The sequence below is a fragment of the Dendropsophus ebraccatus genome, chromosome 15 (genome assembly GCF_027789765.1).
Source record: "Dendropsophus ebraccatus isolate aDenEbr1 chromosome 15, aDenEbr1.pat, whole genome shotgun sequence".
Classification (NCBI taxonomy): domain Eukaryota; kingdom Metazoa; phylum Chordata; class Amphibia; order Anura; family Hylidae; genus Dendropsophus; species Dendropsophus ebraccatus.
The window spans coordinates 56,938,723-56,964,020 of record NC_091468.1 but is presented as its reverse complement, the minus strand read 5'-3'; the positions used below and the strand labels follow the sequence as shown (position 1 = coordinate 56,964,020).

General features: G+C 44.7%; 1 protein-coding gene across 11 annotated transcripts in view; it reads left to right on the top strand.

The window, feature by feature from the left end:
• Positions 1–25,298, top strand: part of SLC1A4 (solute carrier family 1 member 4) — a 49,935-nt gene that overhangs the window by 4,910 nt on the left and 19,727 nt on the right. For 5 of the 11 annotated variants that reach the window (XM_069955451.1, XM_069955453.1, XM_069955459.1 and 2 more), the window contains one exon: positions 16,002–16,114. In XM_069955451.1, the coding sequence (XP_069811552.1) occupies positions 16,065–16,114 (50 nt within the window). In that variant the 5' untranslated portion in view covers positions 16,002–16,064. Of the gene's footprint in view, positions 1–13,345; positions 13,467–16,001; positions 16,115–19,289; positions 19,960–25,298 lie in introns of those variants that run through there. The other 6 variants (XM_069955452.1, XM_069955455.1, XM_069955456.1 and 3 more) reach the window with 5 other exon arrangements.

The window sequence follows — 25,298 nt, the reverse complement described above, 5'->3', positions numbered from 1 at the left end:
TACTGCGCTATTATGCAAATTAACATAAAATATCGATACCAGGAAATCCTGGTACCGAATCGTTTTTTGCCCCGGAATATCGATAGTAGTATAGATTTTTCGGTGCATCGTGCAACCCTTCCAGGCACCCGTGGCAACTGTCAGGACTGGATCCGCTCTCTGATCCAACAGTTAACCTTATAGATGCTTCAGTCAGCGCAACCACAGCATCTATCAGGGTAACAGAGGGATAAATATCACTCTGCAAATTGATGGTAGAGTCCTGAAGGTAGCCATGCATACCAAAACCCCTCACTTCTAAAAATGAAATATAAAGGGATCAGAATGTGATGTGCCCAGAAATGTCACCAATGGAAACATTGACTCTGCTTGCAAAAAATAAAAGGGACTTTGTATCCATTAATTCACCCCACCAAACCACTAGTACCATACGTTTGTTGAGTAAATCCTTACCGGTCATGTCTTTTAAAATGCGTTCGGTGCCTAGGTTAGAGCAAAAAATGAACTTTTAAACTTGCAGCACTGTGTCATACTGGGGTGACCTAGAGCGTCTGTGCCCCAGGTCTGGAACACCTCTCTTTTCTTCCTTCTCATCATTAGGAACGCCCTTAGGCAGGATTTCTATTCATTGCTGGTCTAAACAGTACACCTGTGTCGTTATAGCACATGTGAACTGTTTAGACAGTGCTATTCATTGGGACGGAGGCATAACTAACAGGGTATTACCTATAGTGGGGTGCCTATAAAATTGGGGGATACTGTTTTCGTGCATGGTGTAAAGTTTTAGGGTGCGTTCACATGTACAGGATCTGCAGCAGATTTGATGTGCTTTGAATCTGCAACTTCAAATCTACGCCATCAAATCTGCTGCAGATCCTGTGCGTGTGAACGCACCCTAAGGCCATGTTCACATGTCGTAAGAAATCGGCTGTTCCGTCTTTCCTTGCGCAGAGTTCTTCATAGTGTGCACTGAATAGCGGCCGCAGAAAACTGACATGTCAGTTGTTTGCGGCGCCGCTAGGGGTCCCAGCCGGAGCGTATACTATGTGTATACGCTCCGGCCGGGATCCCATAGACACCTGGGCAGCGTATTTTTTTTGTATTTATACGGCTGTTGTCGCAAATTGCAACAACGGCGGTATAAATACGAAAAAATACGTTGTGTGAACATAGCCTTAAAGTGACTGTACCACCAGACCCAGGCTGAAGCACTGGAGGCGGGCCGATCCACCCCCAGTGGAAAGAAACTCCAGCCCCTCCATGACTTGACTCCATTAGAATCAATGGAACCCTATCATAGAGGGGCTAGGGTTTCCTCCCACTAAGGGTGGGTCGGCCCGCCTCCAGTGCTTTAGCCTGGGTCTGGTGGTACAGTCCCTTCAAGCAACATTTATGAAGGTGTTTGCGCTATTTCGCAGCAGATTTGATGCTGTGTTCATTCATTTAGTCAAATCTGCGGATCTGCTGCGGATTTGCAGCTGAAAATCCGCTGCAATACGGTAGGTGTGAAGCTACCCTTAGCCAGATTTATCATGAGCAATTTTTGCGCAAAAAAAATGTGCAGCAGTGCTCAAGTCAGACCCTAGTTTTTTTTAGCCAAGCTGTGTAAGGCTAAAAACTTGCACAAGATCTATCAAGGCCTGTGTTCCTAATGAAAAATTTTGCACATGAACCAGAAGTTTTAGCTCCGCTCAGGAAAACTGCAAGTGCAAAATTACTTTGCACAGATGATAGACATTCCTAATCTGTTGACTACTGCCTGATCCATGTATGATCCCCTATATACAATCCCTAGAAAGGCTATAGCCATTGATGGGAACTCTATTGAAACAACATGTCAGTAAATTGCCGGGCTCCAGCAGAGTAATAGAGGGAATTGTCACCCAGTAATAATACTAAGTATATTAATAAGTAATATTGCATGTCCTAGTACAGTAAAATACATATCTGACATACATAATATTTAGTATAAGGAGACACAGGACTTTTCATTCCACCAGAATAACATTTTCCCACCAACATAAACCCCCTCACTTTGGATTGCTCGGCATCAGCAAATTTCCAGTCTAGCAGAAAGCTTGGGAAAATGTATTTGTTTTCTGTACGGCTCAAACTAAAGAAACAAAGAGCAGCCAATGGTATGGCAACAAAATATCAAGCACGAAGCATCCATAAATATAAAGGTATCTGCTATTCCTGCCCTGATTTCTTCATACTGACCAGTCATGGAAGGATATTTTCACTTTTCTGTATATTACATAAAATGTATTAAGTGCCTATTCAGCTAAGGCTGGATCCACACAATGTTTTTGTCTCTCTCACTGTTCCTGTTATAGGATGTTTATCTTTTACAAACACAAAAACATGGTCAACCTCATCTTTTGTGTATATGAAAAAATCACATACACAATTGGTGGGACAGTGCAGTGATTGGATGAGCAGGCTGTCAGCGAGTCGGGACCCCGATAAGCAATTGGAAGCGCACCAGAGGAATAGGGGCAACTAACCTTGGTTTCTTTACTATTTTTACCATCCCGGCATAGAAGTATTGAAGAAAGTTGCCCAGTACCTAGTGGTAAATACGGCCCTGCATATCACTATAACATGCTGCCTACAGAAGACTGCATGTTCTTAGGGACAGATACAAGAGAAAACTTAGAAATCATTTCTTTTAGGTCTGAGGATTCACAAAATTTTGCTCTAGTTGTTTGTTTCATTCATGGAATAACAAAGAGACATTCAGAGAATTATAATGTGAGTGCCTCTGAATTGTATCTGTCTATATCACTGAAGATTGTTTGTCTTCTGTGCAGCAGACACATTTGCATAAATTGTTATATAAATAAAATTGAGGTCAGAAAATATGTTTTTCTTATATGCAATCCTACTGAGGTCTTACACATTGTGACCTATCAGCAAATTGTCAAGTACTAATCTGTGGAAAAGTGAGATAACGAGACCCTGAACATACAGATGTCCCAACGTCTGTCACTGAGTCTTAGAACAGATGAAGCCATTCACATGGACTTCTCATCATAAGCATGATAGGTATATTATGCTGGAACATGCTGGTGTATTCCAGCTATAACACTGGCAGCAGAATGAAGGTTGACTATCTTACCTGTGTTTTTTTAAATTTGGTTTAAAGTGGTATTCCCCCCAAGTGTTAAAAAATGAAAACCTAGTTGATCTTACCAAGTCCCCCTGAGTATTTTGAGCCGCCTCCTGTCTTTCTAGCTGCTGCCGTTCCTGAGAAAAAGTTTTTCTAAAAGCCGATATAAACATGCAAGATGGTGCTGGCCAAGAAACTACATTTCCCATCATGCATTGCTTCCTGCTGATTGCTGCTTGCTGGGACCTGTAGTTCTACAGAAGCTCTGTGACCTGATATATTGTGATGTGGATGGATAGCAGCTTACTGGGACCTGTAGTTCTACACAATATATTAGGTCACAGAGCTTCTGTAGAACTACAGGCCCCAGCAAGTTGCTATCAGTCCAAATCAGAAACTGTGTGACCTGATATATTGAAGGTAGGTAAAGAGATAGATGGGAGGGATGATACAGAGCTAGACAGAGGAGAGAGAAATATCATCCAGCTTACAGCGGAGAGAGGGACGCTGCAAGGGGAGGCTGAGGAGGGAGGACGCACATGGCCAGACAGAGGTCAGAGGTCACCACACTGCCCGGGAATCGGCCGACCTCCGCAGCTGACACACACACACACACTGAGTGATTTATGACCTGATGACACACAGGTCGGTCGGCTACAGTGTTCTCTTCACACACGCTGCTTCCCTGTCACAGAACACTTCGAGGGAGCAGGCGTGTCATCCCATTGAAAAGAGAGGAGGACATGTGATCCCGACTCCAAAGGTGGGGGCCAGGAGGAAGGAGCGTGTCGGACTGGACTCCAGTTAGCTCATTTTGTGAATACTGAGGGGGTGAATAGGCAGGAATAGTTTCAAAATGCTAATTGGTAATTACTTGAGCTAGGGGTGGGCTATTTAACACTGCAAAAAAGATTTTGGGGTGAATACCCCTTTCAGTTTAAAGACTATGAAGACTTTTGCAAAGTCATGCTTTGTGGTTATTACTATGAAGCAAAAATATTTTCTTTAGAGGTCTTTATTAAAAATGCTGCTTCGCTTCTCTTCTACAGTCCCTACAGTTTGCTATGGGAGCTTCACTTTTTATTTCTAACCCTGAGAAAGCAGAGACTAAATTTTGGGGCAAATGTATCATTCATTTTGCGCCATTATTTTGCTGAAAAGGCGTTTTTGCGCGTGGCATAGACTTTTTCACAGCATTTATCAAGCCGTTTGCACTATTTTTGAGCCGTTTAAGCCAGCTGAGCCTTTTTAAAATTTTTAATTAAAAGGGGGTGTGGCTTATATTAGCTACATTTTAGCCAGATTTTTTATATGTGAATTTTATTTTAGGTTTTTGTGCAACAAAATTCACAGCAGTACTCCATTCAGATCCTGGCGTAGATTAGCTAAGCCAAAAAATGGTGTTCAAAAATTGTGCAATATTTATCAAGGTCCGTGCTTGTGCTAATGATACCTACCCCCCATTTATCCTTTCCTGGGTCTTTAAATTGTTCTATTATGTAGATGTGAAATTCAACTGGTTCAGACCATTGCAAGACAAAATACAATATATGTGTCAGGAATGTGCAGTAGCCTGGTGTGAACTGGGCCTGGTGTTCACTTTTGTGTGCCACACCCGATTGCTTCTCAGCTTCCGGCAATGCAGGAGTTAAGCTGAGAAGCTTCTGGACTTGATTATGCACCTGTGTTGTCTGTGTAATTGACGGGTTTCTCTGCCTGTCTTCAACCTGGGAGATCAGAGCGCTGGTCCAATTGGGATCCGGACCGGGCTATTGGTCAGCATAAAACAAAGCTGAGGCAGTGTCTCAGCATTGGCTAATTAGGTTTAATCCCCTGATCCAAGACTCCCTTGTCTATTCCTGCATTCCCCGTTCCTAATCCCTCTGCATTGCTCGACTTGTTATCCGACCTCCCGCCTGACCATTTGACTATCTGATTGTTTACTGATTTTTGTACCACGTTGCCCGTTTGGTTTTGACTTGGCTTTTCTGACTACCCTTTATTGTGTTTGTCCGTCTGTATTGTTCTGTGTTTCACGTACTCAGTATAGGGAACGTCTTCGTGGTTGTCCGCGGCTGGCTAGGGCCGATTGAGGCAAGTAGGTAGGGACAGTGGGCGGGTTCAGACCTAGGGCTCACTGTCGGGTTTTGTCTCTACCTGTCCCGTCCTGACAATATATACCAAATAACGGCCAACAGCGCATCCTCTGCCATTCTGAAGCCTGCATAGGCATGGATGTTGCAAAATCATAAAAAAATAATGTAACTCTGAGTTCACACTTGGTCCCTCTAGTCTATGCCTGGACTAATTATGTTAGTAAACCTCATAGTGCTGCTACAATAACATGAGGTAGATTAGCCTTGTGTGGAGTTTGAGCCAAGATTTCTAAACTTCTAAAATAGAATTTCAGGTTTTTGGCTGATGACTAAATGCTTAATATAATATTGAAGACAGCACTTCCCAGAATTGTGACTATAAGAGAAAATGCATCTACCTACTGCCAGGACAATGGCCTTGTTCGAAAAACACAAGTGTTGGCGCTGACCGTGTGTGTAGCAGAGGCAACATTGTTCTTCTTGAATGGGGAAGCATTGTTCTTCTTCAACTCCCCCCCCCCCCCCCTTTCCCTCCCGGTTGGTAAGTACAGGCCACAGTGCCCTCCACAGTATAAACAATTAGGTGTCAAATCCCACTCTAATTGCCCCCATATCTAAATGCCTTAGCATGACATGTGGTCATCCAACCACATGGTGGCAGTATGATCACTACAAACAAACACAGGACCATATATAGTAAACAAAGATTTAATATAAATAATATCATTTATCATGTATCATGTAAAGATCATAGCATATGGTTATGCTGGAGAAATAAGCGAATAATTCTAGGGGTGTCTTGGTATTTGTTAGTGGATTCTTTGGATATATGATAATGTAGTATATGGCATACCACCACATAGTATGAACAAATTTACCTCAGGTCTCTTATACAGTAATACTATGTATAGCCCTACAGAGGGGGGAAATAAGTATTTGATACACTGCCGATTTTGCATGTTTTCCCACCTACAAAGAATGGAGAGGTCTGTAAAGTTTATTGTAGGTACACCACCTGTGAGAGACAGAATCTAAAAAAATTGCACTCACGTTGTTTAATTTTTAAATAATTATTTAGAATTATTATATAATGGACTAATAGTTGATACAAAAGAAACTTTATATTTGAACGTTGAATTTGGTACAGAAACCTTTGCTTGCATTGGTGGGCCCCCAGGATCATTTCCTCTGGTGGGCCCCAAATACTCCAGTCCGACACGGTCTACCTCCCTGTCAAATCCCTGGAATAAGTTGACCCTTAGTTTCTTACCCTAAAGGTAACCTTTTTGTTGGCAATCACTACAGCCAAAAGAGTGGGAGACCTCCAGGTGCTGGGTTCTAAGGACCTGTATATTACATTCCTGTCTGATAAGGTGAAACTCAGTTTGCAACCGTTCTTCAAGCCTTCAAGAATTCATTCTTGGCTAATAAGAACCAGAATAATATTCTGCCCAAGTTCAATCTTGTTTCCTTGGAGGAAGAACATTTGTATTATTTATCACTGGATGTCGTAAGGAACCTAGAAATATATTTACAGTGTAGTGAACCTCCTAAAAATGTTTTAATTTACTTATCTTATTTCAGGAATCGCAAATCTAGGTGTAATCTGATTTTTATTGACAACCACACAGCATACAGTAAATACAAAGCCATCAAATATTGGAACAAAACGACCTGCAAGTCGCGTGGTGTCATTCATTTTTCGAATATATAAAAAGAACAGGAGAAAAGCAGTGTAATGCTAACATATCCAGACATAAGCACCACCTACACAGTAGCGCCGCTCAAACGCAATGCTAATCACACTAATAGTGGTGTAAGATGCAGGAAAGAAAAGAAGAGGAAAGAGACGAGAGAAAGAGAAAAGACCAGGAGAAAGGCAAGGAGACGGACGTGGAACAGATACCAAACCATACATAGCCCCCAATACGGATCTGCAGAATCTAGAACTTCCCACCACTAACAAGTGAGAGCAAGGAAGTCCTCTGAGTCCATGAACAGTCGCCATGGATACCACACTTTATCAAATTTGTCAGACTGCTCGTGCGCCTCTGCTATCAATTCTTCCATTCTGCCCAATTCCCGAAGCTCACCTAGCCATTCCGCTATTGAAGGTACAACAGGTGTTTTCCAATGTCGGGGAATAACCATCCTCGCTGCAGTGAGAAAATGTCGCAAAATCCCTTTTTTAACCGTAGCGAGAGAACCCGGGATCTGCGACAGGAGGGTCAGTTGTGGGGAGTTAACGACAGTCTTTCCAGAATACGCATTATAAATGACAATGATCTTGTCCCAAAATTCTCGGATGCTCGGACAGGCCCACCAGATATGCATCATGTCACCAGCCTCAGTAAGGCATCGCCAACACCTGTCCGAAACCTCCGGGAACATGGTATGTAAGGAGACTGGGCAGTAGTACCACCGCGAAAGGATTTTGTAGTTCTTCTCCTTAGCCTTAGCGGCCATGGAGATGCCATGAGAAAGGTCACAGGTCTTCTGGAGAGACTGACCGTCCCAAGGAACACCCAGGTCACGTTCCCATTTGTCAAAAAAAGGAGCTCTGTCAGGGCGAGCCCTACTCAACAAGAGCTGATAGAGCACCGATATGCAATGCGAGATAGCAGAGGCGGAAACAACCAAGTTGTCAAAATCTGTGAGTGTCGGGGTGTACGAGCTCCTAGGAAAAAGAGCCCGTATGAACGAGGCTAACTGCCCATACTCCAGCCAAGACAGCAGACGATCCGGGGACTGAGCCTGAAGGGTCACCAGAGAAGAGATGACATCACCAGTCATACAGTCCCGGATTCTTGGGCACGCGGACCTCTCCCATAGAAGGAATCCATGCGTCTGCAGGCCCGGCTGGAATGATGGGTTGTGGAGTATCGGGGAGAGTGGTCCCGGCACCACTGACAATCCGTGTTTAGTGACCCATTTATCCCAAACGCACAACACATGTGGGACAAAAAAGGACAGGCGTGACAGGGACTGACGGTCTCCCGAAGAGATCCATGGTAGAAGAGAGGGTGCAATCGGACAAAGCGAGAAGTCCAGGTCCACCCACCTCTTAGAGCCCTTATAGTGTACCCAATCCAGGACTCCGCGCAGGACAGCCGCCTCATGATAAAGACGTAGATCAGGCAATCCCATACCACCCATACACTTAGATTGAGTGAGAGTAGAATATGCAATCCTGGGTTTATTGTTCCCCCAGATAAATTTGGAGATAGCCCTGCGCAGAGTCCTAAAGAAAGCAACCGGAACCACAATGGGGACAGCTTGAAAAACATACAGTAGCTTAGGAAGAATATCCATCTTAACGACGGCCATCCTTCCAAACCACGAAGTCGGTTTCAGGAAGTAAGATGTCATATCTGAGAGGACCCTGGTCAGCACGGGTGTATAGTTCAGGTCAAACAGAGAGCCAAGAGACAGCGGGAGCCTAATTCCCAAGTAAACAATGGAATCCGTGTGCCACTGGAAAGGAAAGGAAGCTCTAACCGCATCAAACACATCTCGAGGAATTGAGATATTAAGCCCCTCAGTTTTAGCCAAATTGACCTTAAAATTACTGAGGTCGCCAAATCTCTGGAACTCCTGTAGAATAGAAGGGAGCGACGTAGAGGGGGATGAGATATAGAGTAGGAGGTCATCTGCATATAATGCAAGTTTGTGATGGTCCTGACCAATCGCAGCCCCCCGGATCGTAGGATTATGCCTGAGGGCCACCGCCAGGTGTTCCATTGATAGAATGTATAGCATGGGAGACAAGGGACAACCTTGACGCGTACCGTTGTGGATCTCAAAAGAGCTAGATAACAAACCATTAGCCCGTACTCGAGCCGAGGGATTGGAGTACAACGCCATTATTCTGTCCACGAGAAGCGGTCCAAATCCCACTCCCCGTAGGACCAGCCGCAGGAACCCCCAATGCACCCTATCAAAAGCTTTCTCTGCATCGATGGAAAGAAGGCACAAAGGGGACTCCGTACGGGCGGCCCAAGACATCAAAGTGAGAGACCTCAGCGTATTGTCCCTTGCCTCCCTGCCCGGAACAAATCCCACCTGGTCGGCATGAATGAGTTGGGGAATGTGAAGGCTCAAGCGATTGGCTAACATCTTAGAGTAAAGTTTGAGGTCACAGTTAATGAGTGAGATGGGGCGGTAATTTTTACAGTATTTAGGATCCCGGCCTGGTTTGGGCAGAACCACCACATGTGCCTCCAACGACTGGCGGGGAAAGGGGCATGTTGCTGAGATACTATTAAAGCACTTAGTCATGAATGGTAGTAACAGATCTCGAAATGTTTTGAAAAAACAAACGGTGAAACCATCCGGTCCCGGACTTTTTCCACCCTTTGCATCGGCAATGGCACCTCTGAGCTCGCTTTCAGTGAAAGAAGTCTCTAAGTCCTCAACCGCCTCCGCAGGAACACTAGGCAGCTTCGTGTCTGACAGGTACGCAGATATCCTAGACTCCAAGTCCTTTGCTGGCATCTCTGAGTAACGCCCCTTAATGTTATACAGAGATGAGAAATAGGAACAAAAGAGATCAGATATCTCTCTGGGATTGTGTATGGCAGTACCAGTGTGGTCAAGGAGGCTCGGAATGTGCGCAACCTGTGTCCTCGGATGGATCAGTCTAGCCAGTGTTCTGCCACACTTGTTGGCATGCTCGTAAAGAAAGCTGCGATAGCGCTCCTGTTGGGAGGAAGACGACCTGTTAAGGAGGTCCTTCAATTGTTCCCTAGCCAATGTTAAAGCCGTCAAAGCTTCGTCGGTGGCATTTTGTTTATGTGCTTTGGAAAGAGCTTCAACTTTGCCTGCTAGGCTGACAATTTTAGCACCCCTGTCCTTTTTGAGCCTAGCCCCCTGTTGAATCAGGGTCCCCCTAACAACACATTTCAGGGCCTCCCATTGCATAGGTAGGGCAGTATCATCGTCAGTATGGTCAAGTAGGAAGTCAGATATTGTCTGAGTAACAGCCGCTTTGCACCCTACATCTCTAAGGAGCGACTCATTCAATCTCCACGACCATTCCCTAGACACCAACCCCGGCAAAGTCAATGACAGAAAAATAGGAGAGTAATCTGACCACAAGGCAGTGCCTATTGAGGCCTTGGGGTTAAACGTTAAGGCATACTGAGCAATAAAAAACATATCTAGTCTGCCATAAGTGCGATGTGCATCCGAAAAATGTGTAAAGTCCTTATCTTTAGGATGAAGGATGCGCCAGACATCCACCAAACTATGGAGACCAAGGACCGACCGGGCAAGCGCATAATCAGAGCGTGGTACTGCAGTTTTGCCGGAGGAGGTATCCAGGGATGGATCCATAACTAGATTGAAATCCCCCCCCAAGATCAGCACGCCCTCTATAAATGTAGAGGCCGCTCGGAGCATAGTCCTCAGGGCACTGCCCTGATGGGAGTTAGGGAGGTAAATGTTTCCAATAGTATAAATCCGCGCTTGGATTTCTATCTTAATGAAAACATATCTCCCCTTGGGACAAATCAAGGAATCCAACAGTTTATGCGACAAGGTCTTATGCAACGCTATGGAGACCCCTTTAGACTTAGCGTCGGGGTTGGTGCTATGTGTCCACACATTATAATAATTAAGTCGCATATGAGGGGCACGAGCAGTCTGAAAGTGTGTCTCCTGTAGTAGTAGGACATGTACCTTCTGTCTATGCATGGAATAGAGGATCTGAGATCGCTTGTGTGGGACATTCAATCCCCTAACATTAATGGAGGCAAATTTGACGTCTGCTCCCGCCATGTCCCCACCGCCACCCCCCAGAGAGGGAGAAGAAGAGAAGAAAAGCAGAAGAGAAAGAAGAGGAAGTAGAGGAAAAGAAAGAAGAAGAAGACGGCTGAGAGAAAATATGGCCAGTAAGAAAGACCAAGACTGAACCGGCAGCCAGGAAAAGAAGGTTATCAAGGTAGACAACCTCCGCATCCAGGTAGTTTTACACTACCGGGAAGGACCCAAGTGGGTACAAGAACGCGTCAAGCGTCAACTCTAGAGAGGGACGGACTAACAGATGAAGGTCTGTAAGCCCGCAACAGAACACCAGAATGTAAGCTAAACATATAACATAAAACATAAATGCACCCCACAAATATATATAATATGCTAAATGAAGAAGCACCCCGTAAGAGAATAACAAAACAAGCTCACCAAAAAACCCCCACCTCCCACCCCCCAGACCCGTCTATATGTAAACCAGCATACCCATATAACCATGTTACTATAACTAGATGAGCGTAGGCCGCAACCCAGCAAACAGAAGGAAACTTGACGCGGTGTGCAAAAAATGAAAAAAAAAGGGTACATCCCGCGTCAGTAAGGCATCTTCAAGGGAACAAAATACCACGGCTCCCATCTTCCGCAACAACTTCAGTCCCCAGAAGCTGCCATGTCAATAGGGCGAGAAGGCCTGCCCTGTGTTATCAGCGGGACCTGATCCCTTTCTGGCAAGGTCATCTGCGGCAGATCCAAAGCAGTTAAGAAGGCCGGTAAATCCTCGGGTGTATGCAGCTCAAATCTTCTCCCACCTCTACGGACGACCAGTTGAAACGGAAAGCCCCAAGAGTATTGGATTTCACGCTCTCTTAGCAGCTCCAATAGGGGTTTAAGGGCCCGTCGCTGCGTTAAGGTAGCTCTGGAGAGATCTTGAAGAAAAATCAGTTGGGCACCATCAAAATCAACATAATCCATGTTGCGCACCGCTCTCATGATTTCCTCTTTCACTCTATAATGATGAAGCCTACAAATGACATCCCGAGGCCGATTGACATTGGTGGAAACGGGACCCAGAGTACGGTGAGCCCTGTCAATTTCAAACTCTGCTCCGGGTGGACGTTTAAGAATAGAGGCAAACAGGTCCTGGAGTGACGGGATAAGATCAGCAGCTCTAGTGGCTTCAGGGAGCCCTCTGATACGGATGTTATTCCGTCTGCCACGATTTTCCACGTCGTCATGAAGCCTGTAAAGATGACGAATATGCCTCTCCTGGTTAGCAAGAGTAGCCTGAACATCATCCACTGTGGTAGTCAAAGAATCCTGATCAGCAGCAATATCAGAAACTTTTACCTCTAAGGCATGCACATCAGATTTGAGAGAATTGAGTTCTTGCTTATATGAGGTTTCTAGGCGCTCCACAAACTTTTCCATATCCGAGCGTGTGGGCAGCAATTTCATATGCTCTTTCCAGTCCCAATCTGCTCCATCCTGTATGGGGTTAATAGACTTAGCAGAGCCAAGGTTGTGTAGCTCGGTGCCCCTAGTGGAGGAGAAGGGAAGTGCAGCAGGGGACAGAGAGGACATGCTGGCTGCCAAATTAGGGGCTGATGTTGAGGAACTATCCATGTCTCCACAGGGAGCAGGGTTTATGGCCACCTCTGTTTCTCTCTGCCCAGGACAGGAATACACTGTGGCTCCGGAGCTGAGACCAGGGATCCCCACTAAGCCAAGATGAGACCTCAGGGAAGCAGCCACCCTAATGCAGGGGCCGGGGGACACTGTCTCTGTCACTGTCCTGAGGTGAGGGCTCAACAGGATCACTCCGGTAGCAGGGGGGCAGACAGGCACCGCTTCCCTGCTGTGGGGACCAGGAGGCTCTATATCACCGGCTGCAAGCTGCTGACTCCGGTGAGTTAGAAGGGCAGAGTCTGAAGGCTGGTGGTGATGCTGGGCTGCGCCGTGCTCCCGTCGGCTGCCGCGGCCCGGGGGGGCTGGTACGGGGGGGGTCGGGACCGGGGCTCCTACTACCTTCTCTGCCGGCACCGGGGTCCACTCCACACCGGCGGCGGGCGGCTGTAGCTCCGTTCCGGACGGGACCGCGGCGGCTGCTGCTGCGGCGGCGGCCGCTCTTGTAACTCGAGAGCCGGGGATCTCGGAGGCTGCAGGCCCAGCAGGTAGGCCGCGACCGGCGGGCGAGAGATAACGGTCCAGGCTACCCCGGGCGAGCCGGGGCTGGGGAAATTTTGTGCCTGCCTTAGTCCTCCTGCGGCTGCCAACCATTTGGGGTGCAGTTGGCCAAATTTGGGGTGCTTTTTCAGGCTGTCTGGTGTCCCATTGCAGGAGCCCACAGAAGGTGCGTGCTTACTCCTCCATAGCCAGGCCACGCCCCCAGGAATCGCAAATCTAAAGCCTCTAAACCCTTCATCTCCAGATGGATCTGCGGTTTGTATCAACATCTCTTATGAAATAGTTGGACTAACACCACCTGACTTTGTAGGGGCTCATTCTACCAGGTCGGTTTCTACGTCCTGAGTAGAAAGATACTCTGTCCCTCTGGAACTCCATATGCCAATCTGCGACATGGATGCTGCCACTCACCTTCATGAAGCATTATAGAATAGATTTACATTCTGCCTCTCTGACCGCCTTAGGGCCCTATTCCACGGGCTGATGGGGGCCCGGTCAACGATGTAAACAAGCGCCGCTGGTTTACTGGGCCTGTTCCATGGCCCGATGATCGTTGAGCGAGGGCTGCAGGGACATCGTTACCGATGTCCTTGCAGCATACACTACCTGTGAGGTCTTCTCCTCCGCTCTGTCTTCCTCCCCGGGTCCCGCGCGCTCTAGCTTCAGAATGGCCTGTCAGCTGCAGGCCACTCAGCCAATCACAGGCCGCGGCGGTCCCGACCTGTGATTGGCTGAGCGCTCCATCAGCTGACAGGCCACGGGGAGGAAGACAGAGCAGAGGAGAAGCCCTGCAGGTAATGTATTGTGCTTCTCAAATCGTCGGTCGCCCGCCGCGCACCGCTATTCCACCGTAGTGATGCACGGTGGGGGAACGATGATTTTAGGTCTGGCCCTAAATGAACGATCAGCCGATGACACGATCATCGGCTGATTGTTCTCTCTATTCCACCGAGCGATAATCGGCCGAATGGGGCCGATTCGGCCGATTATCGTTCCTATGGAAAAGGGCCCTTAGCCAGGTCTGTGTTAAATTCAGTGGCTATTGGGGGCGCTCCCTATAGGGGTCCTTCTCACCATCAGTTGTGCTGCTAATGGGGTTGACAGGGAAGCAGGGAATTAAGAAAATTAATGTGTTTTCCCTTAGTCCCATTAGCAGTACAAGTATCCCCCCTCTAGGATGTGCTTTATAATTTACTCAGGGAGGAGGAGTCAATAGGTCTATTTGTATCAAGGGGGCGGAGTTTCTTTGTAGTCATTAAAATATTCCCACGTTCTGAGGGCTGACAGGGGCGGAGACACCCCATCAGTTGTGCTGCTAATGGAACTAAGGGAAAACATATTAACATTCTAAATGTTAGCTTCTTTTATTGTAAATGTCTGTGGTGTTTAGTTGTACAATATATCTTTATAGTGGTCAGAACTTTGTGTTTCTAGTACTTTCCAGCATGGCACCAATAGAAGAACTATAACCAGCGTGCCCATAGGGGAAATGTGGTGGAGGTTATTAGCATTATGTTGTGGCACCTTAGTTTATTACTACTGAAAGTCCTATTTGATCCCTATTGCTAATATTGTTATGTAGTCACTTGGGTTAGCTTTATTATAGGGCCACTACCTAACACTTTTGGGGTGCACTGTGCTGTTATAGACAATGCACATAGGAATGTTTGTTCTTCACACACTCTACAATTGTCAATACGATGCATACTCATCTCTGAATTAATTGAACTTTAAAACGTACGGTATAGCACAAAAAAGTGCACCCTCTTTGTAATTCATACAACAAGGGCATATGAATAGCTGAGCCCAGAAACAGCACAGAGGGAAAGTCTCCATATCCGAGCTTTCCTGTGAAAGGGAGAACAATAAATCTTCACTGACATTCAATTATCATGTAGGCCAAAAGGCAGAAGTAGTCACAGAATGATGGGCATAGCATGAGTGAGAGAGCAAAGACTTGGGGGGGATATTTACCAACAAATCTAAAAACACGATTTTGTCAAAGATGTTTTTTCATAATTTCCAATCTAATGTGTTTAGTCAAATTTATGTAAATTGTCTAATAGCATAGTAAATGTGTCTTAAAAATAATGGTCTTTTAATTAGTCTAATAATTTCACCTGGTTCGGAGCAGACGTAGCGATGCGCCAATATATGCGAAATTTTTAAAAATTGCGCAGTTAATAAATTTAGCTAAAAAAGAATTCTGGCGCACTTTCGATCCAATTAACAACAAAAAATCTTAATTTAAAAAGTCACATCTAATTTGGATAGTCTTGTCTAAAAAAGCTTCATAAATTCATATTAGATTTATTTTGAGCGCAAACTAGATATATTAGACTAAAAACAGGCGCATTTAGTTTGATAAATGTCCCTCTTGGTTTTATAAGAGAAGAGATGAGAGGGTTAAATGCACATTACTCTATATTGGGAGAAAATGGAGAAATATTTCAATAATGAAAATCATGAATATACAACATTCATAATCAGACTTAGGTCATGTTCACATGGCATATGAGACCAGCCATTTCACGGAGCGGCCGGTCTCTGAAAAGATCATCCCGGATGGTACTGCAGGTACTATGTGTATACACTCCGGCCGGGATCCCATAGAAAGCAAGGTAGCGTATGTTTTCGTACAAAATGCGACCACTGTTGCCGATAGCAACAATAGCCATACTTTTATGAAAACATACGTTGTGTGAATATAGCCTAATATGAATCAGCTTATCATGGAAATTACCAAGCAATTTTTTTTCATGTATTTCATTCTCTGTAATCATTTTATTCTGTAGTTGTCTGGCTTGCTTTTTGCAATATGAGTAGTATTTTACAATGACACTATTTTTTTTTTTTAAAAGAGAGGGCTATTACTGAAGAGATGAATTGCATCTGGAAGAAATTGTCACCGTGGTCTGGGTCACATGGAGAGGAAAAGGGAAAGAGATGCCTTAGATCAAAGAAGATGTCACCTGTGAGTCAATGAATGAAGTTTTTGTATTTTGTAGAACATGATTTGGTAAAAAAAAGTTTGGGCTCTGCTCTAAGCCATAATACATGCACTGCTTCTGTCTAGCAGCCGCCCCCTGGTGTGATGGTATATGTATAGTGAGTATATATTTTTTTTTCCCCTGTATACTGGTGGCTGGGGAGGGGGGTAGGTGCACCATGTCATTCCCTGCTTTATGTATTGTGAGAGTATTTGTTCCCGGTTTACTGCCATTATTTGGTAGCTGTAGGTACAGAGGTACAAGTTTCAGTTTTTGTTTCAGGTGGCAAAAAAGCTAGTAGCAGCCATGCGTGTGCCACCATCACTAAATCATCGAATTTCCGCGTGTGGGGCGGGGCTCGGGTTGCGGGTCAGATGGCACTGCTTGGGGGGCCCAGATTGACCTCTTGCACCAGGGCCCATGAGACATTAGCTATGCCCCTGACTTACCCTATAATTCCCTTCTACCCACTGTTACTTCTAACCCACTTCTCAGGACCATTCAGAGGCTTGGCAAATATTAAGAAAAAAGAACCAACTATCGCCTACTTACTCATTATCTTTAACACTTGTCTATGACCCAGCCTTCCAGGGAGGTAAGGCAGATATAATCTACTCCACGTGGGTGAAAAAAGGGATTTATAATCTTTTCCACCTGACTAACATAACACACAGACGACGTCTCATGATGGAGGAACTTAAATCCATATAGCCAAATATTCCTATATTATTCTTCACATACTTATAAATCTGCAGCTATGTTCAGTGCTCCCATCGCTCTCACCTGATGAATGGGACCTCACCCTCCACAAATGCCACCCTACACGAGCCCAAGCACAAGAAGACATATAACCTGGCATGATTATGCAAAAACTGATTCTGGTGTAGCCTGATGGTCCCACAACGTCCCAGATCTGGAAACTAAGGGTCCTATCAGACAAGGCGATTTTTACCGATTGTTACACCATTGTTTACTCCATCGTTACAGCGAACGATATGCGAGCGATTAACATTGATTTTAGGGTCAGATCTAAATCATTGATCAACGACACAAACAATTTTTCAATTGTTGCCTGCAATTACGCAGGACGGTTATTGTTTAAATGCGAACGATATAACGATTTTCCGCATGGTGATCGTCCAGTGTAATTTGGTGAACCTCAGGCAAACATATACCAATGCTTGTGGTCCTGCTTACATACCCAAAGGTTCTGGCAGATAGTTTATCAATTTACTAAAACCCATTTTACTAATTTTGTGCCTATATGGGCAATCTTCGGTTGGCTAGATCCTACAAAATACAAGTGCTCAATGGGCTGCAGAAAAAACACAGTATTGTTGAAGCAGCTAAAAAGCTGTCCCAAAAGTATGGATGGGGATATCACCAGATACCACCAAGAAAACTATTTTTGGAAAAATTAACTTATGGACCGGGTGGAGGCTACTATTTGTAAAGAGGAAAGAGCCATAAACTTCTTTTAATAGTTGGTAAAGTTTTTTTCTCCATTCTCCACAGATGAATCCAAACGCAAATAAGGTCTCACTTTCAGCTCATTTGGTGTTTGGAGAGGAAACTAGGTAATGACTAGGGATGAGCGAACTGGCTGAGGTTCGGGTTCGTATGAACCTGAACTATCGGCTTCTGATTCCCGCTGTCTGCCCGCTCCGTGGAGAGGGTGGATACAACCTTGAGGACCTCCTGGAAAACTGGGATACAGCCATAGCCATAGGCTGTATCCCAGTATTCTAAGTAAACAATCACAGTGACCATTATAGTACCTAGTGACACAAGCTATAAGGGCACTCGCCTATAATAAATCTATATTTTCATTAAGGGGTTAAAGGATTTCTCTATAATTGTTTCATGGTTTCCATACAGAAACTGCATGAATCTGCATAACAGTAGGATTATATACTTTCAATGAGGAAAGTACCTAACTTTACCTATTTTTGACACTAATCACCAGTCAATTGAGGAAACTTTGTAGGGAAAACTTACAACTAGCTCACCACTAAAGGGCCTATTACACAGGTAGTTTAGAGGAGCTGTAGCGAGCAAGTGAGTGCGGGAGGGGGCGGCGGGGAGCTGCGGGGGGGCTGCCCGGGGGCTCGCTGATCGTCCGGGCAGCCCATAGGATATAGCAGCGTCTGCTGCCGACGCTCCTATTCAATGGAGTGACAGCAGCAGATCGCTGCTATATCAGTCGCTTGTTTTTCAACATGTTGAAAAACAAGCGACTGCAACGATCAGCCGACATGAACGATGTCAGCTTATCGTTGCACTCTATTCCATGGGACGATTATCGTCCGTAGCGGCCGATATCGGCCGAATACGAACGATAATCGTTCCGTGGAATAGGGCCTTAACTCACCACTAGCATCTTGTGACTGTCTGTCTATTTTCTGCCTGTAGTAATGCAGCTGGTCAGTCCCTGACAATATACTGTCATGTCTAATGGCGGGTCCTTCGGCTCCAGTCTTTTCTGGAGAACCAGCCCACCCCTGGGCACTGGGGGCGGGCCTACTGACCCCTGTTGTGATGAACCCCCCCCCCTCTGTGACGCGGCTCCATTGATTCTAATGGAACCGCATTACAGAGGGGAGATCATCACACTGGGGGCCAGCGGGTCTACCAAAAGTATTGGCACCGTGTGCAAGAACCAGGTTGCCATTCAAAAAAAGGACTGTGCCACCGGCATCCTTGTGCCAGCGCCGATCCATTAAGGTATAACACCAAAAGCAATGTACCTGATGATGCATTCGATTTAAGAACGCAATTCCTTTAGCGGAGACGAGATTTCATCTAGATACATCTGGAGTTACAATGACATTAGTATTGATATATGTTCAGATAAGAAAGCTAAAGCATTATTATAGGGGAACCATCATTTATGGCATGTTTTTTATTTTGGTATTTCTATAGTTATTCTACACATCACATCCTTTGTTTGCGCTAGCCATATTTGCCATGCTCATCCATACTGTTACTTGGCTTATTATAGCCAGACGGTGCACAGAGAATAGAGGGCTGGTGGGGAGGACTTGGCACACACAGGGAGCAGGAGGGAGGGATATTCAGATAGAGATGGCTGGGTGGGAGGGAGAGGAGGAAGCTCTGTTGCATCAGCTTTAGCTGCAGCTCTTTTAGTGGTTGTGAGAGCCTCATGAGTTGAGCAGAGAGTATCTGGAGCCGGAGACCTAACAAAGCCCTGACGGCGGCGTAGGCTTCTATTCTACACACCCAAGTGTGGACACAGCTGGTCCTGCTGCAACCACTCCTCAAACATACCACACCAACTAATTATGGAGAAGCCCTGCGAGACCAATGGCCACATTGACAAATACCCAGACTACACTGTGTGCCAGGTGGAAGATGCTGGGAAATCTGCCCAAAGTAAGAGAGGACAAAAATGTGCCCAATTCCTTCGAAAGAATGCCATAGTGATACTCACGGTGTCTGGGGTGCTGGTCGGAGTTGGCTTGGGCACGGCAGTCAGGAGAATGAACTTGACCAAAGCTCAAATGACCTATTTTGCCTTCCCTGGAGAATTGCTGCTGAGGATGCTGAAGATGATCATCCTCCCATTGGTGGTGTGCAGTTTGATCTCTGGGGCTGCCAGTTTGGATACCAGATCATTGGGCAAGCTGGGTGGTATTGCCGTAGCCTACTTTCTTGTGACCACTCTTATGGCTTCAGGTTTAGCAATCGCCCTGGGATTCATCATTCAACCAGGGGCAGGGGCAGGTGCCCTAAACTCCAATGCTCTGGGTATAGAAACCACCTTCACTACTAATAAAGAGACTGTGGACTCTTTCCTGGACCTTGCCAGGTAACTTTTTCTTCCATTATTAAGTATAAAGTTGAACCAGTGCAGTACTACTTTAGGACACTGGACAGGGATAGAGTTAGGCTACTAGTACAGCGACTGGAAAGAAAGCATCATGCTGTAGTAAAGTCAGTGCATGCTGGTCCTTACAGTTCATCAATGCCTAGACTAATACATATTCGGAAGCTGCATTGTTTCTACATGGTGATAACGGAGTTTAGATAACGCAATAGTTTTTTGTTCCATTTTGTGTAAAGTCAATGTTAACTCTTACTAATATCCTGATGAGTGGGGTCAGATAACAAACTCAGTTCTGCTACATGTTCCAGCACATTCATGTACACACTTTCAAATTTGATGTCTTTAATCACCGTAGACGTATTCTACAATTTACTTCTTCTTCATATACTAAAACACCTAAGGAATCCGTCTACTTAGTAGTTTAAATATACAGTATTACCTTATACAGCAATGCAGCCCTGCAGACGGAGCTGCACACTCCTGCATTTAGTGCTACTATATAAAGAACATTATCGTAGCTGGCATGTGCAGCCTTTCTCATATGATGCAACACTACCAGAGATTTACATGCCCATTGTGTGGGCACTGGCTCGTCCGTATCTCAGGAGGCAATATCTAGGTAGTGGTTAGAGGTAGTTTGCATATATCCTGTGCTGGTGTCTAGACAAAACATAAGGAATCTGGAATATATATAAGGATTTTATACAAGCTCTAACAATGTTGAAGATCGAATATTAAACTATGGACTATAGGATACTTTACTATATCTTGATTCAGACAGAACAAATATGAACCATTAAACCGAAACAATAGCTGGTAATTTTTTTTACTTCTATATTATTATTATTATCTGCCCCCTTGACTCCAGAGTGCTGTACATACCAGAGATTACTATATAGAATGTAACATAAAATCAAGAAAAACAACAATAATAAAGTAACTGAGAGACTGATACATAGGGAGAGGGGACCCTGCCCCCGAGGCTTCCAATCTACAAGGTGATTGGAAGAACTAGTTCTGTCCAACAAAAAAAAACCTAATTGGACCTGATTTAAACATTTTCTTAGTTGTTAAAGGGTAACGTTCAACTATTTGGCCAAAAGATTTACTTGTGAGTCAGTGCTCAAAAGGGAAGGTCGGGACTATTTCCTCACCTGTTCAGGGATGTCTTGTACCTAATGGGTATCAGTGGGGCACAATTCCCCAACATGTGGCTCTGAAGCTGGTGCTAATCTGTGACTCCTTTGACTGCCAAGACATGATGGGAGTGGTAGTTTTGCCACAGCTGGAGAGCTGTAGGTTGCGAAATACAACAGTAAAGAATAAAATATAACATTAACATCTTATTGTCAGTGGGGCTCCATATCTGTATAGATTTAGAAGTAATATTCAGAATATACAGTATTATAAAACGAGTAACTATTCCTCTCCAACTTATTAAAGGGGCAGTTTCACCATTAAGACTTGTTCCCTATTTATGGAACCCATCAGAGGTCAGCACGCTCCATTGTGTACTGCTGAGAACTCTGATGCGGGCGCGCACGGATGCGCCCGCATCCGAATTCAGCAGCAGTAAAGATCATCTGGCCGGTGCTGACAGGGTCACTGAACGATTGGTGTCATACAAAGAGGGAACATAGCCTAAAGCTGTGTTCCCCAACTCTGGTCCTCAACAACAACAGGTCATGATTAGAAGACTTCCTTAGTAGTTTATAAGTGATATAGTTAGTGCATCAGGTATTACCACAAATGTTCTTAATTTAGGATATCTTCAAATCATGAACAGTTGGTGGTCCCTGAGGACTGGACCTTGAAGACATGGGTATAGAGCAGCAGGTTAAAGCATCCTTAAAGAGATACTCCAGCATAAATCATACATAGGTGATAAGGTTAAAAAAGGACAAGAGTCCATCAGGTTTACCCTATAACCCTACTGTGTTGATACTGAGGATACTGAGGTATGAGGCAGATGTTAATTGTCCCATTTTTCACCCTGCAATTGGCATCTGCCTCATAAGGGTTTCCGTCTTCCTCTGGATCAAAATGGACTCTTGTATTTTTTTAACTTTACTATGTTACTATTTCTATTCTGGTGGTGAGACCTTCTTTCCTCTAGATGTAGAGAGAGCCCCCTTGTCCTAGTTACAGACCCAGGTGTAAGGGCCCACCAGCCTCTGTGTCATACTGGCAGTCTATGGGAGGCTTGTGCGCCTCCTCTCTCTGCGTGGAAGAATTGACATGTCAATTCTTCCGAACGGAGAGAGAAGGCGTCAGTTTTACTTCGTGGGAACTGGTCCTTAGGAGATCACTAGAAAGATCTCCATACTGTCCATTCATATATTTGTAAATTGTGATCAGATAATCTGTCAAGGAACTGTAGCCCACCCATTCCCCATTAATTCTTTCAGCTGAGAGCTGTGAAGAACGGAGGAGCCCTATACTTAACATTGAGGCAGTGAGGCAGAAGAAATCCCAAGCAGAGTCCGTGGCAGGGATTCCGCTCGAAATTACCACCTGTTCTCCACAGTGTGAACGGGTCGGTTGCCCTCCTTTGCATCCGCTCCAGTTCAGCCATATCTTTCCTGTATACAGGTGCCCAAAATGTATTCTATGAGTGGTCCAACCAGTGATTTATACAGTCAAAAACCGTAACGTCTAATCAGCGTAACATACCCAATTAGCCCATCTCAGTGGGTTAGGGTGGTCTAACCTGCTGGTATTCTATTTTAGCAATTAAATTAAACATGACCTTGGTTGTGATGAGAGTGTGAGAGAGATGGTTTTGTCATGTGATGAAACAGCGCAGGAAAAGAACTTTTTATCTAGATAATATAAGAGATTGCTAAAGCTCCGCTCAAGCTTTCGCCATTTTCACAGACAATTTTAACCAGAACAGAACTTCTGGGTGCAAAATTTTTTTTTTTTTTTAATAATATTTTACGGTAGAAAACAACAGGTGATTTGTAGGTGCTAGATCTCAGCAAAGGGACTGAGCACCCAGTAAGTCCCCTGAGACTTTAATTTGGGTATCATACTTGCCTGCTTGGTGTGTTGGTGAGCAAAGAAGAAATGTTATGATCCCCTGTACCATACATCTTTCTCTAGATATCTATTCTAAAACTGATGTATAAAAGCACATAGCATGCTGAAACCTTCTAGACACTGTCTTTAAAGGGGTACTAAAGGGGTGGGTGGGAACATAATAAGGAAGCTATACTTACCTTTCCCAGTGCCGCTGCGTCGCAGCGTCAACAGTCACCCACCGGGCTCCTGAAGCTCCCGCTCCTGTGATGTCATGACCACACTAAGTAATGGCTGGGACATCTCTGCAGTCCCTGATTGGCTGAGCAGGTAGTTCCTGTGGGGCTGTGATAGAATTCAGGAGATTTTGGAGCCTGGTGGGTGACTGAATAGTGACGCTGTGTTGGGGTTGGCACAGAGACTGGTAAGTATAGCTTCTTTATTATGTCCCCTCTACCCCCTGCCCACTTTGGATTTTTATCTTTTTATATTTGGCACCTAAGGGCTGATCTATCTTCTAAGACTCTTGCTGAAAGGCGAGATTGTTTGCCCATATTCTTTATCAATGGAAAGGGAATCAAATCTATGTGTGTGTCCTTCAGCCGTTTGTTGGCCCTGGATGAAACGAATGTAAATGAACAACGTCCCCATTAGCCGAGGTCTCCAAGATCACAGCTTAAAGGCTAAATTGTAAAAAGCAGTACATTACTGGAGCACATTTTCTGCTCTTTTTCAATTAGACCCATTTAAGCAAGTCTGGCAGCATTATGTGGTAAAACAAATTGTTCCCAAAATATTTCCAATGAATGCAGGTTTGGTTCTGGAATATCCGACCAGCCTTTATGGAGCTGTGTATTTGAATTTTTTTTTTTTGCTTATATTGATGGTATGCTCTCCCTTAGAATTCTCTCGCTTAGTACCCTGGACAGATCACTCTTCATTGCATCATCCAACCATTGCATATATATAATGCAGCTGCTCGGCTCATGCTAGGGTTTAGTTATCATACCAACTAGGCTGTACCTAATTGGTATGATAACTAATAGGGGAACATAGACATGTTTTATATCTACTTTTACTTTTTACTTCTTCTTTGCTTTACTAACCACTTGGAAGAAAAATAAGTCGCGCAGGGGGCCTTTCCGCAAGCCCATTGACTTGAATATGAGATGTGTAGAGTGTAACCACATAGAAAAGACTTGACTCTTTCTCTTCTTTTTTGCATGGTTTTCCTTTCTTCCATTAAAGTCAATGTGAATGTTTCTTTTAAGTGACACCAGATGCAGAAATCGGTGCAGTTTCCATGTTAAAAACCATGTGGATCTTGCCCATGTGAACATAGCCTAGAGGGCATACATCTGATGAAATCGAGCACTTTGCCCGAGCAGCCTTTTGTAATTGCAACTCCACTTTCTACCACCATTGGAAAACTTATCAGGAATTGTCCTTTTATACTATGTTATGTCATTTAATATATTCAATAATGTGTATTAATAATGTGTAATGTATTAAGGCTGGCAACCAAGTAACTCTATACAGGACAAAACATTATAAAATACAATTAATATCCAAACTGCTGCATAATATCTGTTTGTAGAACAAAAAAAGGGAGTTTAAATTAACTCCTTGAAGGCTATGGGCACCTTTTTTAAAATTATTTCTTTGTACTTCTTATAGTGCTAAAATGTCTCCATAGGTCTCTATTAAGAATTCTGTTTAGTTTCTCTTTTACAGCCTTCCCAGTTTGCTGTATGAGCTCTATTTTCTCTATATACATCTCTTTTATATTCTGACCAATTTTGCATCCATATCTGCAATCTGAAAGCATCTTGGATGACCCTTTAAACAAATATCATACAGATGCTATAGTCCATTCCTTCTGGTTTATTCAATGGCCAGAAAAGTGTACTGTAGTCTTCTGCTCTACTAGCTACTGTTAAAAAAGAAGTCAACGTGATCTATAATGATTTACTATAGTCATCATAATACTAGTATGAATAAAGCCTCAGGCTATGTTCACATGGCGTATGAGACTGGCTGTTCCGTGACCCGGTGTTCTGATCCGGGCGCATCAGAACTCCCCACAGCACACAATGAAGCGAGTGGCCGGAGCTGCTCGCTTCATTGTGTGAGCTGACAGAGTTTCCTACGGCCGCCATTCACTGAATGGCGGCCGCAGAAAAATGACATGTCAGTTCTCTGCAGCGCCGCTTGGGACCCCCCTGGAGCGTACACTATGTGTATAAGCTCCGGCCGGGATCCTATAGAAGACCATGTGGCGTTCCTAGACGTACAAAGTA